This window comes from Leptodactylus fuscus, chromosome 11 (assembly GCF_031893055.1).
Source record: "Leptodactylus fuscus isolate aLepFus1 chromosome 11, aLepFus1.hap2, whole genome shotgun sequence".
Lineage (NCBI taxonomy): Eukaryota > Metazoa > Chordata > Amphibia > Anura > Leptodactylidae > Leptodactylus > Leptodactylus fuscus.
Window position 1 is genome coordinate 51,775,818 of NC_134275.1, and position 16,655 is coordinate 51,792,472.

At 34.1% G+C, this 16,655-nt stretch overlaps 1 protein-coding gene across 2 annotated transcripts in view; it reads left to right on the forward strand.

Moving 5' to 3' along the window:
* DIAPH2 (diaphanous related formin 2) overlaps nt 1–16,655 on the forward strand; it is an 824,584-nt gene that overhangs the window by 409,566 nt on the left and 398,363 nt on the right. For both annotated transcript variants that reach the window (XM_075260108.1, XM_075260109.1), the window contains one exon: nt 8,703–8,804. In XM_075260108.1, coding sequence (XP_075116209.1) covers nt 8,703–8,804 — 102 coding nt within the window. The remainder of the gene's footprint in view (nt 1–8,702; nt 8,805–16,655) is intronic.

The window sequence follows — 16,655 nt, forward strand, 5'->3', positions numbered from 1 at the left end:
TAGATAGATAGATAGATAGATAGATAGATAGATAGATAGATAGATACTGTAGATAGATAGATAGATAGATAGATAGATAGATAGATAGATAGATAGATACTGTAGATAGATAGATACTATAGATAGGAGATAGATAGATAGATAGATAGATAGATAGATAGATAGATAGATAGATAGATTAGATAGATACGATAGATAGATAGATAGATAGATAGATAGATAGATAGATAGATAGATAGATAGGAGATAGATACTGTAGATAGATAGATAGATAGGAGATAGATACTGTAGATAGATAGATAGATAGATAGATAGATAGATAGATAGATAGATAGATAGATAGATAGATAGATACTGTAGATAGATAGATACTATAGATAGGAGATAGATAGATAGATAGATAGATAGATAGATAGATAGATAGATAGATAGATAGATAGATAGATAGATAGGAGATAGATACTGTAGATAGATAGATAGATAGATAGATAGATAGATAGATAGATAGATACTGTAGATAGATAGATACTATAGATAGGAGATAGATAGATAGATAGATAGATAGATAGATAGATAGATAGATAGATAGGAGATAGATACTGTAGATAGATAGATAGATAGATAGATAGATAGATAGATAGATAGATAGATAGATAGATAGATAGATAGATAGATAGATACTGGAGATAGATAGATATATAGATAGGAGATAGATAGATACGATAGATAGATAGATAGATAGATAGATAGATAGATAGGAGATAGATAGATAGATAGATAGATAGATAGGAGATTAGATAGATAGATAGATAGATAGATAGATACTGTAGATAGATAGATACTGTAGATAGATAGATAGATAGATAGATAGATAGATAGATAGATAGATAGATAGATACTGGAGATAGATAGATACTATAGATAGGAGATAGATAGATAGATAGATAGATAGATAGATAGATAGGAGATAGATAGATAGATAGATAGATAGATAGGAGATAGATAGATAGATAGATAGATACTGTAGATAGATAGATACTGTAGATAGATAGATACTGTAGATAGATAGATAGATAGATAGATAGATAGATAGGAGATAGATTAGATAGATAGATAGATAGATACTGTAGATAGATAGATACTGTAGATAGATAGATACTGTAGATAGATAGATACTGTAGATAGATAGATAGATAGATAGATAGATAGATAGATAGATAGATAGATAGATAGATACTGTAGATAGATAGATAGATAGATAGATAGATAGATAGATAGATAGATAGATAGATACTGTAGATAGATAGATACTATAGATAGGAGATAGATAGATAGATAGATAGATTACATAGATACGATAGATAGATAGATAGATAGATAGATAGATAGATAGATAGATAGATAGATAGGAGATAGATACTGTAGATAGATAGATAGATAGATAGATAGATAGATAGATAGATAGATAGGAGATAGATACTGTAGATAGATAGATAGATAGATAGATAGATAGATAGATAGATAGATACTGTAGATAGATAGATAGATACTGTAGATAGATAGATAGATACTGTAGATAGATAGATACTATAGATAGGAGATAGATAGATAGATAGATAGATAGATAGATAGATAGATAGATAGATAGATAGATACTGTAGATAGATAGATACTATAGATAGGAGATAGATAGATAGATAGATAGATAGATAGATAGACAGATTAGATAGATACGATAGATACGATAGATAGATAGATAGATAGGAGATAGATACTGTAGATAGATAGATAGATAGATAGATAGATAGGAGATAGATACTGTAGATAGATACGATAGATAGATAAGATAGATAGATAGATAGATAGATAGATAGATACTGTAGATAGATAGATACTATAGATAGGAGATAGATAGATAGATAGATAGATAGATAGATACTGTAGATAGATAGATACTATAGATAGGAGATAGATAGATAGATAGATAGATAGATAGATAGATAGATAGATAGATAGGAGATAGATACTGTAGATAGATAGATAGATAGATAGATAGATAGATAGATAGATAGATAGATAGATAGATACTGTAGATAGATAGATACTATAGATAGGAGATAGATAGATAGATAGATAGATAGATAGATAGATAGATAGATAGATAGATACTGTAGATAGATAGATACTATAGATAGGAGATAGATAGATAGATAGATAGATAGATAGATAGATAGATAGATAGATAGATAGATAGATAGATACTGGAGATAGATAGATATATAGATAGGAGATAGATAGATACGATAGATAGATAGATAGATAGATAGATAGATAGATAGATAGATAGGAGATAGATAGATAGATAGATAGATAGATAGATAGATAGGAGATAGATTAGATTAGATAGATAGATAGATAGATAGATACTGTAGATAGATAGATACTGTAGATAGATAGATAGATAGATAGATAGATAGATAGATAGATAGATAGATAGATAGATACTGGAGATAGATAGATACTATAGATAGGAGATAGATAGATAGATAGATAGATAGATAGATAGATAGATAGATAGATAGATAGGAGATAGATAGATAGATAGATAGATAGATAGGAGATAGATAGATAGATAGATAGATAGGAGATAGATAGATAGATAGATAGATAGATAGATAGATAGATAGATAGATAGATAGATACTGTAGATAGATAGATACTGTAGATAGATAGATACTGTAGATAGATAGATAGATAGATAGATAGGAGATAGATTAGATAGATAGATAGATAGATAGATAGATAGATAGATAGATAGATAGATAGATAGATACTGTAGATAGATAGATACTGTAGATAGATACTGTAGATAGATAGATACTGTAGATAGATAGATAGATAGATAGATAGATAGATAGATAGATAGATACTGTAGATAGATAGATAGATAGATAGATAGATAGATAGATAGATAGATAGATACTGTAGATAGATAGATACTATAGATAGGAGATAGATAGATAGATAGATAGATAGATAGATTAGATAGATACGATAGATAGATAGATAGATAGATAGATAGATAGATAGATAGATAGATAGATAGGAGATAGATACTGTAGATAGATAGATAGATAGATAGATAGGAGATAGATACTGTAGATAGATAGATAGATAGATAGATAGATAGATAGATAGATAGATAGATAGATAGATAGATACGATAGATAGATAGATAGATAGATAGATAGATAGATAGATACTGTAGATAGATAGATACTATAGATAGGAGATAGATAGATAGATAGATAGATAGATAGATAGGAGATAGATACTGTAGATAGATAGATAGATAGATAGATAGATAGATAGATACTGTAGATAGATAGATACTGTAGATAGGAGATAGATAGATAGATAGATAGATAGATAGATAGATAGATAGATAGATAGATAGATAGGAGATAGATACTGTAGATAGATAGATAGATAGATAGATAGATAGATAGATAGATAGATAGATAGATAGATAGATAGATAGATAGATTAGATAGATACGATAGATAGATAGATAGATAGATAGATAGATAGATAGATAGATAGGAGATAGATACTGTAGATAGATAGATAGATAGATAGGAGATAGATACTGTAGATAGATAGATAGATAGATAGATAGATAGATAGATAGATAGATAGATAGATAGATAGATAGATAGATAGATACGATAGATAGATAGATAGATAGATAGATAGATAGATACTGTAGATAGATAGATACTATAGATAGGAGATAGATAGATAGATAGATAGATAGATAGATAGATAGATAGATAGATAGATAGGAGATAGATACTGTAGATAGATAGATAGATAGATAGATAGATAGATAGATAGATAGATAGATAGATAGATAGATAGATACTGTAGATAGATAGATACTGTAGATAGGAGATAGATAGATAGATAGATAGATAGATAGATAGATAGATAGATAGATAGATAGATAGATAGATAGGAGATAGATACTGTAGATAGATAGATAGATAGATAGATAGATAGATAGATAGATAGATAGATAGATAGATAGATAGATAGATAGATAGATACTGGAGATAGATAGATATATAGATAGATAGATAGATAGATAGATAGATAGATAGATAGATAGATAGATAGATAGATAGGAGATAGATAGATAGATAGATAGATAGATAGATAGATAGATAGATAGGAGATTAGATAGATAGATAGATAGATAGATAGATAGATAGATACTGTAGATAGATAGATACTGTAGATAGATAGATAGATAGATAGATAGATAGATAGATAGATAGATAGATACTGGAGATAGATAGATACTATAGATAGGAGATAGATAGATAGATAGATAGATAGGAGATAGATAGATAGATAGATAGATAGATAGATAGATAGATAGATAGGAGATAGATAGATAGATAGATAGATACTGTAGATAGATAGATACTGTAGATAGATAGATACTGATAGATAGATAGATAGATAGATAGATAGATAGATAGATAGATACTGTAGATAGATAGATAGATAGATAGATAGATAGATAGATAGGAGATAGATTAGATAGATAGATAGATAGATAGATAGATAGATAGATACTGTAGATAGATAGATACTGTAGATAGATACTGTAGATAGATAGATACTGTAGATAGATAGATAGATAGATAGATAGATAGATAGATAGATACTGTAGATAGATAGATAGATAGATAGATAGATAGATAGATAGATAGATACTGTAGATAGATAGATACTATAGATAGGAGATAGATAGATAGATAGATAGATAGATAGATTAGATAGATACGATAGATAGATAGATAGATAGATAGATAGATAGATAGATAGATAGATAGATAGGAGATAGATACTGTAGATAGATAGATAGATAGATAGGAGATAGATACTGTAGATAGATAGATAGATAGATAGATAGATAGATAGATAGATAGATACGATAGATAGATAGATAGATAGATAGATAGATAGATAGATAGATAGATACTGTAGATAGATAGATACTATAGATAGGAGATAGATAGATAGATAGATAGATAGATAGATAGATAGATAGATAGGAGATAGATACTGTAGATAGATAGATAGATAGATAGATAGATAGATAGATAGATAGATACTGTAGATAGATAGATACTGTAGATAGGAGATAGATAGATAGATAGATAGATAGATAGATAGATAGATAGATAGATAGATAGATAGATAGATAGGAGATAGATACTGTAGATAGATAGATAGATAGATAGATAGATAGATAGATAGATAGATTAGATAGATACGATAGATAGATAGATAGATAGATAGATAGATAGATAGATAGATAGATAGGAGATAGATACTGTAGATAGATAGATAGATAGATAGGAGATAGATACTGTAGATAGATAGATAGATAGATAGATAGATAGATAGATAGATAGATAGATAGATAGATACGATAGATAGATAGATAGATAGATAGATAGATACTGTAGATAGATAGATACTATAGATAGGAGATAGATAGATAGATAGATAGATAGATAGATAGATAGATAGATAGATAGATAGATAGGAGATAGATACTGTAGATAGATAGATAGATAGATAGATAGATAGATAGATAGATAGATAGATAGATAGATAGATACTGTAGATAGATAGATACTGTAGATAGGAGATAGATAGATAGATAGATAGATAGATAGATAGATAGATAGATAGATAGGAGATAGATACTGTAGATAGATAGATAGATAGATAGATAGATAGATAGATAGATAGATAGATAGATAGATAGATAGATAGATAGATAGATAGATAGATAGATAGATACTGGAGATAGATAGATATATAGATAGGAGATAGATAGATACGATAGATAGATAGATAGATAGATAGATAGATAGATAGATAGATAGATAGGAGATAGATAGATAGATAGATAGATAGATAGATAGATAGGAGATTAGATAGATAGATAGATAGATAGATAGATAGATAGATACTGTAGATAGATAGATACTGTAGATAGATAGATAGATAGATAGATAGATAGATAGATACTGGAGATAGATAGATACTATAGATAGGAGATAGATAGATAGATAGATAGATAGGAGATAGATAGATAGATAGATAGATAGATAGATAGATAGATAGGAGATAGATAGATAGATAGATAGATACTGTAGATAGATAGATACTGTAGATAGATAGATACTGTAGATAGATAGATAGATAGATAGATAGATAGATAGATAGATAGATACTGTAGATAGATAGATAGATAGATAGATAGATAGATAGATAGATAGATAGATAGATAGATACTGTAGATAGATAGATACTATAGATAGGAGATAGATAGATAGATAGATAGATAGATTACATAGATACGATAGATAGATAGATAGATAGATAGATAGGAGATAGATACTGTAGATAGATAGATAGATAGATAGATAGATAGATAGATAGATAGGAGATAGATACTGTAGATAGATAGATAGATACGATAGATAGATAGATAGATAGATAGATAGATAGATAGATAGATAGATAGATACTGTAGATAGATAGATAGATACTGTAGATAGATAGATACTTTAGATAGGAGATAGATAGATAGATAGATAGATAGATACTGTAGATAGATAGATACTATAGATAGGAGATAGATAGATAGATAGATAGACAGATTAGATAGATACGATAGATAGATAGATAGATAGATAGATAGATAGATAGATAGATAGATAGATAGATACGATAGATAGATAGATAGATAGATAGATAGATAGATAGATAGATAGATAGGAGATAGATACTGTAGATAGATAGATAGATAGATAGATAGGAGATAGATACTGTAGATAGATACGATAGATAGATAAGATAGATAGATAGATAGATAGATAGATACTGTAGATAGATAGATACTATAGATAGGAGATAGATAGATAGATAGATAGATAGATAGATAGATAGATAGGAGATAGATACCGTAGATAGATAGATAGATTAGATAGATAGGAGATAGATACTGTAGATAGATAGATAGATAGATTAGATAGATACGATAGATAGATAGATAGATAGATAGATACTGTAGATCGATAGATACGATAGATAGATAGATAGATAGATAGATAGATAGATAGATAGATAGGAGATAGATACTGTAGATAGATAGATAGATAGATAGATAGATAGATAGATAGATAGATAGATACTGTAGATAGATAGATACGATAGATAGATAGATAGATAGATAGATAGATAGATAGATAGATAGATTGATTGATTGGAGATAGATACTGTAGATAGATAGATAGATAGATACTGTAGATAGATAGATACTATAGATAGATAGATAGATAGATAGATAGATAGATAGATAGGAGATAGATACTGTAGATAGATAGATAGATAGATAGATAGATAGATAGATACTGTAGATAGATAGATACTATAGATAGATAGATAGATAGATAGATAGATAGATAGATAGATAGATAGATAGGTAGATAGATAGATAGATAGGAGATAGATACTGTAGATAGATAGATAGATAGATAGATAGATAGATAGATAGGAGATAGATACGATAGATAGATACGATAGATAGATAGATAGATAGATAGATAGATAGATAGATAGATACGATAGATAGATACGATAGATAGATACGATAGATAGATAGATAGATAGATAGATAGATAGATAGATAGATAGATACGATAGATAGATACGATAGATAGATTAGATAGATACGATAGATAGATAGATAGATTAGATAGATTAGATAGATAGATAGATAGATAGATAGATATTATAGATACTAAAGATGAGTATTAGAAAACAATAGATATTAGATTATATAAATACTGTAGATGGCTAGATTAATATACTGTACACAGGTCGATCTATAGAAGATCGTAGATATTAGATGCATAGGTAGCAGCATTAGGAGAACCTCATGACATTTGTTTCAGTGAATATATGTGAGGTTCCCCTCCGATTCTGGGCCTAATTTGTTTGCTACAAACCTGAAGTGCTATAATAAATGGAGACCCCGGCGAGATGTATGAGACATAAAAACCTCTAAGTCACCTTGCCTCGCTTCCCTTGGGTATCCTTGGTGCGTCCGGCAGTCTCCTCTTCTACACACCCCAGAGTCACCTTTATCCCTTATCACAATGTAGACCAACAACCGCACACTCTTGTATTCTTATATACAGAAGGATTTAGCAGTTTTGATTTTGGTGCAAACTCAAAAAGTGCTGGTGCAACTTTTTGGGGTTTGCATTGGGCCTCAGCAGTCACGAGAGGCGCGTTGATGTGTCGGCGCAGGTTTTGCCGAGACTCGTGTATAATAATGTTTGGTGGATGCCAAACCCCAAAATTTTGTGTTTAGGTCGAGCAGGAAAGTCTGAATGTGTCTTTACAAAGTCAGCTCTGCTCCATCTGGACGTGAACAAGATCTTCAAGGCAAAAAACCTAAACATCTTACAGGATCAGCTGCAAATACAATTCAATGTTAGGATTTTATCAGGCGTGTAGTGGCTGATAACAGAGAGCAGTAGAGGATAACATAACCTGTAGCTGTAACGTCCCTTTAAATAAACTTTGTGAATTGTCTTGTATTCCAGAACCTGATAAAGAATCTACCTGAGCAGAAGGAGCTGAATTCGTTGTCGCAGCTGAAGAGCGAATACGAGGATCTGTGCGAGCCGGAGCAATTTGGAGTAGTGGTATGTACCGAAAACAGGCCAATAATTCAGCCGGGCCTTGTCATCTGTCAGACGGAATAAAAAGAAAGACATTTCAATTGCGTATTGATTTTCCCATTATAGTAACTACTTACATTGGCGCGTGTGAAAACTGGCCCAGCGCCTCCTGGTAATATTATTTATCAGAGCCCGGCCAGATCCACACAAGCCGAGATCATTCTCGTAGAGAGAGAGAAAAATAATCAGAATATACAATGTATTAATCCGCCCGGAGGACTGGCCGCAGCCCGAGCCGCCATTCAGGAGAATTAAAGGAATCCAGCAAGGAAAACAATAGGAAGGGCTCAGGTATCAAGAATGGCGGAATTATCTCTGAAACGGCGCTGATCCCAAAGTTTTAACAGTTCACTTTTACGGTCTGACAAAGGAACTGAAATATTGTTAAATATGTAGCAACACTATTACAATAAAAACATCTATCTATCTATCTATCTATCTATCTATCTATCTATCTATCTATCAATCTATCTCCTATCTACAGTATCTCATCTATCTATCTATCTATCTATCTATCTATCTATCTATCTATCTCCTATCTATCTATCTATCTATCTATCTATCTATCTATCTATCTATCTATCAATCTATCTCCTATCTACAGTATCTCATCTATCTATCTATCTATCTATCTATCTATCTATCTATCTATCTATCTATCTATCTCCTATCTATCTATCTCCTATCTATCTATCTATCTATCTATCTATCTATCTATCTATCTATCTCCTATCTATCTATCTATCTATCTATCTATCTATCTATCTATCTATCTCCTATCTATCTACCTACTGTATCTAGTTATCTAGCTATATAATATTATAAGATCTATCAATTTCTTCTAGCAGAGGCGGAACTTGAAGCTCCAGGACCCCAATCTGCAACTGGGTCCCCTCTCTAATACTAATGATGTCGTCTTATATTGTAGAGAGATCCTTCTATCTATCTATCTATCTATCTATCTATCTATCTATCTATCTATCTATCTATCTATCTATCTATCTATCATCAATCTATCTCCTCTATCTATCTATCTATCTATCTATCTATCTATCTATCTATCTATCTATCTATCTATCTATCTATCTATCTATCTATCTATCATCAATCTATCTCCTATCTCTATCTATCTAACTATCTATCTATCTATCTATCTATCTATCTATCTATCTATCTATCTATCTCCTATCTATCTATCTATCTATCTATCTATCTATCTATCTGTATGTCTATCTATCTACACATCCATTGCTTAGTTTTCTGTCATCTACGGCAGTATTTCTGTTACTAGAAGTAGAGTTTTCCACAACGATTGTGTCTGGGTTACTGGCGGATAGTTCCGGAGGGGCAGGTGGTTGACAGATCGTCTTGTGAATGGATTCTACATTCAAGCGAGTTCTTACGAAAACAGCAATGAGGCAACTACTTGGGAGATTATTAAATTACCTCCACAAAATGGGTTGGCAATTGATAGCGCGTAAGTGGCGCAATTAACACATTGAAGTCAAATTGGGGTATAGAGCGCTGCGTGGTGGTCGTTACCGCTCGCTAATGGCCATCGACATGAATGGATACTAATGAGCAATAAGGAAAATTGCAATTCAGCTTTGAAGAGCGGAATTAAAAATAAATAAGGGGATAATTAAAGCCAAGTGCTACAATTTATCAGCTTTTTGCACAATAATGTCTTTCCCTCTTTTTTTGTACAAGGTGCAGATTTGTTCCCCAATTAAAAAAAAAGTCCAATTTATAAAAATAGCGGCGCTCGGATCGGCTGCTGGATTGGTGCCCTATACATAATGGAAAAGTTGTTCCACGTTTTGTGTTATATAAGCAAAAATAACATTAGTCTTATAACGTTAGATTACTTCAAAGAGTTGGATTCTTTTATATATTGCAAACTTTTTGGGACAATTTAAAGGGGCCCTCTGCTTTGGACACATGGGGGCAGGTTTATTAAGACTGGCATTTCTTACCGATGCGCCAGAATGGAGATGATGCTGCTTAGGGACTGTCATAGATTTGCACGCTGTCCACCATACTCTGTCCTCCTTCAGGGAATTTGGCAAGAAGGGAGGCAATGTGGTCCTTGTACCAAATGTACGCCACAATATTTCCCATTGAGCCAGAAACTGCTGTTGATGGGATAATAAAATTCTCCCAATCCTACTTAAAATATTGTAGGTAGCTCATTGGGTGTTAGGGTTGAGCGATCAGGATCAGAAAAGATCGGATCCCGATCGGCGATCGAGCAAATTTCACAATCGGGATCAGCTGGAAAATGATCAGAAATCGGATTTTAAAATCGATCCTGAAAGCTCAAGATCGGCTCAACCCTATTGGGTGTCCTAAAGCTGGAACCCTCCGCAGAATCAGTCAAGTGCTCCATTTCCCTGCAGCTCCTCCGCAGGAAGAATCGAGCATTAAATGAAGTTGTTTTTATATTAATAGACTATCCATTAAATGCCCCTTGTGTTTTGTCCTCCAGAGGTGCTATCAAGTCTGCCGCCTGACCTGGATATAGTTCACAAGGGTCCTAAATAAGGGACTGCCCCGTGATATCTACTCACAGATTTATTTATTTTTTCAGCAGTCATGTTGTTCCTACAGGTTTTCTACTACATAGTGTCCTTCTACTTTGTAAAACTAGCCTTTCTCGGGCACCACTTCCCCATCCATTTGCAGGCCATAGATCAAGGGGTGTAACTTGAGGTACGGTGGGCACTCAGGCCCAGTAGCCTTGTAAGGTGTGTCTTCCCAATATGCTTGAACAAGAGGGGCCAATGTTTTTTAACACCTGGTAAGAGACCTGATCATAGAAGAAGTATTGCACATTGAAAGATGAAGGTCAGGTTGGGCCCCTCTACTCCATGGGGTCCGTATCTGCCGCCAGGGCTGTCTATATGATACATATATTACTGAATGGGATCCAACACCTCTCCGCTCACACAGGCCTTCATTTCAGGTGGCAATATAATCGGATTCTTGTGATGTACGACTTTGATATTAGAGAAAGGGATCCTGCCCACAAAGACAATTTTTAATACCAAGAAACAAGCAGAGTGCGGTGACCTCTCCCGGTAAAATTCCCCAGCCGAACCTGGAAATGAAGGCTGTTATAGCTAAGCAACGCTTTATAGATGACTTTATGGGGGAGACAGAGGTAATTGTCCAACCGGGGAGTCATTACACTGCAAGTGACAAAAGCTGAAAGAACAGAGGAAAGAAGTTCCAGCTAGAAGTTCTATCTATCTATCTATCTATCTACGTATCTTCTGCCCGTCTGTCTATCTTCTGCGTAGCTATCCATCTTTGTATCTGTCCATCTATCTATCTATCTATCTATCTATCTATCTATCTATCTATCTATCTGTCTCATATCTATCTTCTGCCTATCTATCTGTCTCATATCTATCGTCTGCCTATCTATCTATCTATCTATCTATCTATCTATCTGATATCTATCTCCTATCTATCTATCTATCTATCTATCTATCTATCTATCTATCTATCTATCTATCTCTCTATCTGATATATATCTAATATCTATCTATCTATCTATCTATCTATCTATCTATCTATCTGTCTGTCTGTCTCATATCTATCATCTATCTATCTATCTATCTATCTATCTATCTATCTATCTATCTATCTATCTATCTATCTATCTATCTCTCTCCTATCTATCTATATCTATCTATCTATCTATCTATCTATCTGTCTCATATCTATCTTCTGCCTATCTATCTGTCTCATATCTATCTTCTGCCTATCTATCTATCTATCTATCTATCTATCTATCTATCTATCTATCTCCTATCTATCTATCTATCTATCTATCTATCTATCTATCTATCTATCTGATATCTATCTCCTATCTATCTATCTATCTATCTATCTATCTATCTATCTATCTCCTATCTATCTATCTATCTATCTATCTATCTATCTATCTATCTATCTCTCTATCTGATATATATCTAATATCTATCTATCTATCTATCTATCTATCTATCTATCTATCTATCTGTCTCATATCTATCATCTATCTATCTATCTTTCTATCTATCTATCTATCTCTCTCCTATCTATCTATCTATCTATCTATCTATCTATCTATATCTATCTATCTATCTATCTATCTATCTATCTATCTATCTACGTATCTTCTGCCCGTCTGTCTATCTTCTGCGTAGCTATCCATCTTTGTATCTGTCTATCTATCTATCTATCTATCTATCTATCTATCTATCTATCTGTCTCATATCTATCTTCTGCCTATCTATCTGTCTCATATCTATCTTCTGCCTATCTATCTATCTATCTATCTATCTATCTATCTATCTCCTATCTATCTATCTATCTATCTATCTGATATCTATCTCCTATCTATCTATCTATCTATCTATCTATCTATCTATCTATCTATCTCTCTATCTATCTATCTGATATATATCTAATATCTATCTATCTATCTATCTATCTATCTATCTATCTATCTATCTATCTGTCTGTCTGTCTGTCTGTCTGTCTGTCTGTCTCATATCTATCTTCTGTCTATCTATCTATCTATCTATCTATCTATCTATCTATCTATCTATCTATCTATCCATCCATCTATCCAGTCCTATTATAGAACATCCTCTCTTACCTCTCTTTGTAGACAGTTATAACAAGTTGTCTTTGCTGTAATTCTGCTCTACACGTCTGACACCTACTAAGAACAATGCGCCGATGACCTGGAAATGTCACTAGTGATTTCTTTATATTCACGTGCTAATGTCATCTCTTTGTGACATGGGGCAAGTCATTACATCAACCTCTATGTGTCCGCCACCAATAATTAGATTTTGCAGGTTGTGTAGTAAATGTGGCCCCATAAGTGCGGTATAATAGCAGGTAAATCTCATTAGACTTATGGAGGTGATAACAGCTCGCCTTCTGTATATGTTTTTACCTTTATAAATGCAGAATAATAGCCTTGTCTTCTGCCCTTCTATCCATGTCATGTCACCGTAGGGATTAGCGCTCCTTGGCAGGAGTCCACAGTCAGGCATGGAGAAGGTTATGGGCAGTCCTGGAGTTTATTGTGCAATAAAAACTTTTACACCAAACATAATAACCCGGTGATAAAAATGAATTATGAAGAGAAGGGGCAAAAGTCCCAATGAGCCCCGTCCTAGGGCTGGTTCATATCATCACATTGACCAGCCGAGGACAGGATGACCAACGCATGGCTACACGTTACTTTATGCCTTGCGTTGTGATATTAGATTGGAAGAGGGGCTGCTTTGTGGCACTTGAAGAAAATGGGGAAGGGGGGCTCTTTGAAGCAGAATCTTATATTTTTTTCAAAAAAGAATCAATCAACATAGTCCACCAATGTGTTCATACAATGTTCTCCATCACTGTAGTCCACCATTTTGCTCATACAATGTTCTCCATCACTGTAGTCCACCATTTTGCTCATACAATGTTATCCATCTATGTAGTCCACCAATGTGTTCATACAATGTTCTCCGTCTATGTAGTCCACCAATGTCTTCATACAATGTTCTCCATCACTGTAGTCCACCAATCTGTTCATACAATGTTCTCCATCACTGTAGTCCACCAATGTCTTTATACGATGTTCTCCATCACCGTAGTCCACCAATATGCTCATACAATGTTCTCCATCACTGTAGTCCACCAATGTCTTTATACAATGTTCTCCATCACCGTAGTCCACCAATGTGCTCATACAATGTACTCCATCACTGTAGTCCACCAATGTGCTCATACAATGTTCTCCATCACTTTAGTCCACCAATGTGCTCATACAATGTTCTCCATCACTGTAGTCCACCAATGTGCTCATACAATGTTCTCCGTCACCGTAGTCCACCAATGTGCTCATACAACATTCTCCGTCACCATAGTCCACCAATGTGCTCATACAATGTTCTCTGTTACCATAGTCCACCAATGTGCTCATACAATGTTCTCCATCACTGTAGTCCACCAATGTCCTTCTCCAATCTACTCTTCTGATGATCTTTGGAGGAGGAGTCCTGGAAGTGATGATATGACTCCTACAGATATCACCCAGTCTGTCTGGGATGACATGAAGAGACAGACAGATTGGAGGAAGTCTACATCCACAGAAGATCTGGGCTTAGTTCTCCAAGATGGCAGCGGGAACAACCTCCCTGCCGAGTTCTGCCAAAAACTGTCTGCAAGTACCGAGAAGAAGGCAAAGGACAGAGGTCACCCCAAATATTCATAAAATTTACATTTCTCTTTTCTTAAATCACTTAGTTTATGTTTGCCAATTAACAGAATTATTAACCCTTCTCTTCCTGAAAGCAATCCTACTCTGCAAGACGTCACCTACTTAAACCTTTTGCACAGTACCGTAGTCTTCCTACATAATCCCCCAATATACTCCTCCAACCTCTACCACTGGGGGGATTATCGGCTACTAAAGTATATTCGGGAATTCAATCATTGCAGTTGATTGAAGTGGCATCAGCACCGAGATCTTGGCTATTGCAAAACTACAAGTCTCAGCATGAACGTTCATATGTTCCCATAGCAGTAAATGAAGCTTGCTGTGAGCTGTAGTTACCTATAGAATGTTCCGTGAGTTCCGCCACCTTATGGTATTAGTTGTATTTTCACATGTCCTACTTTACTTACTTTTCCAGGTTCACACTATGACAATGCGCCGGTCATTACCAGCCATGCCGATGCATTCAAGTGGTTAATTTATTATCATAATTTAATATTTAGTATTCTGTTGAGCGGGACCCTCACCGCCGCCGCCGCGCACACAACTCATTTTTGAGACATTTTGACCTTCTCCAGCTTTTCCCGGTTCTTCTAAATTCTTCTGCCTGAGGCCACAATTTGCTCTTTGCCCCAGTAACATTAAGCACATTACATTGTGGGGATACATTTGTCAGTCTGAGAACAGTGATAAGACTCCGCTGCCCACAACTTCGTTTCTCGAAAACAACAATGGTCGCCGACAGGTCAGCGCATAATCTGTCGCCATTGCTGTTTATGGTAAGATTGAGCAGAACTGACAAGTGAGACGTTTATCCCTGACACAAATCAGAATATTAGTTGTATAATGCAACAATGTGCAACTTTCTAGAAGACTGTGGTGTAGTGTATCTTAGTTATAGCGGCAAATTGAGGAAAGAAAATCACAAATTTGAATGGGTCACAGGATTGGGAAATTGTGTTTTGTATCTGTTCTTATAATTTCAAATGCAACAATGTTTCTATTAGTTGCCGTATTTACAACAATGTTTCCCCTGTTCATAGTCCTCCGATACAGGGCGCCGTCCCTGGTCCCGCTGGGTGGGTATACTGCTATATCACATTGTGTATCCCCCTTTATGGTCACATTCTCCATAGTCCTCAGATACAGTGCGCCATCCCTGGCCCCGCTGGATGGGTACACTGCTATATCACATTGTGTGTCCCCCTCTGGTGACATACTCCATAGTCCTCAGATACAGTGCACCATCCCTGGCCCCGTTGGGTGGGTACACTGCTATATCACGTTGTGTGCCCCCCTCTGGTGACATTCTCCATAGTCCTCAGATACAGGGCGTTCTATATTGTACTGTGTATTGAAGAGTGAAGGGTGTGGTCTGGGAAGACAGGCATGTTACAGCCAGGCAGCTAAAGGGTGTATGGTAAAGGACAACACCAGGGAGGTCAGCTGTGTAATCAAGGCCTGATATTAGTCTGTGTGTGAAGACTAGGAGTGTGACACCACACTGACAGAGTTGACCTGTCCAGACCGGACCTCCAAAGCAG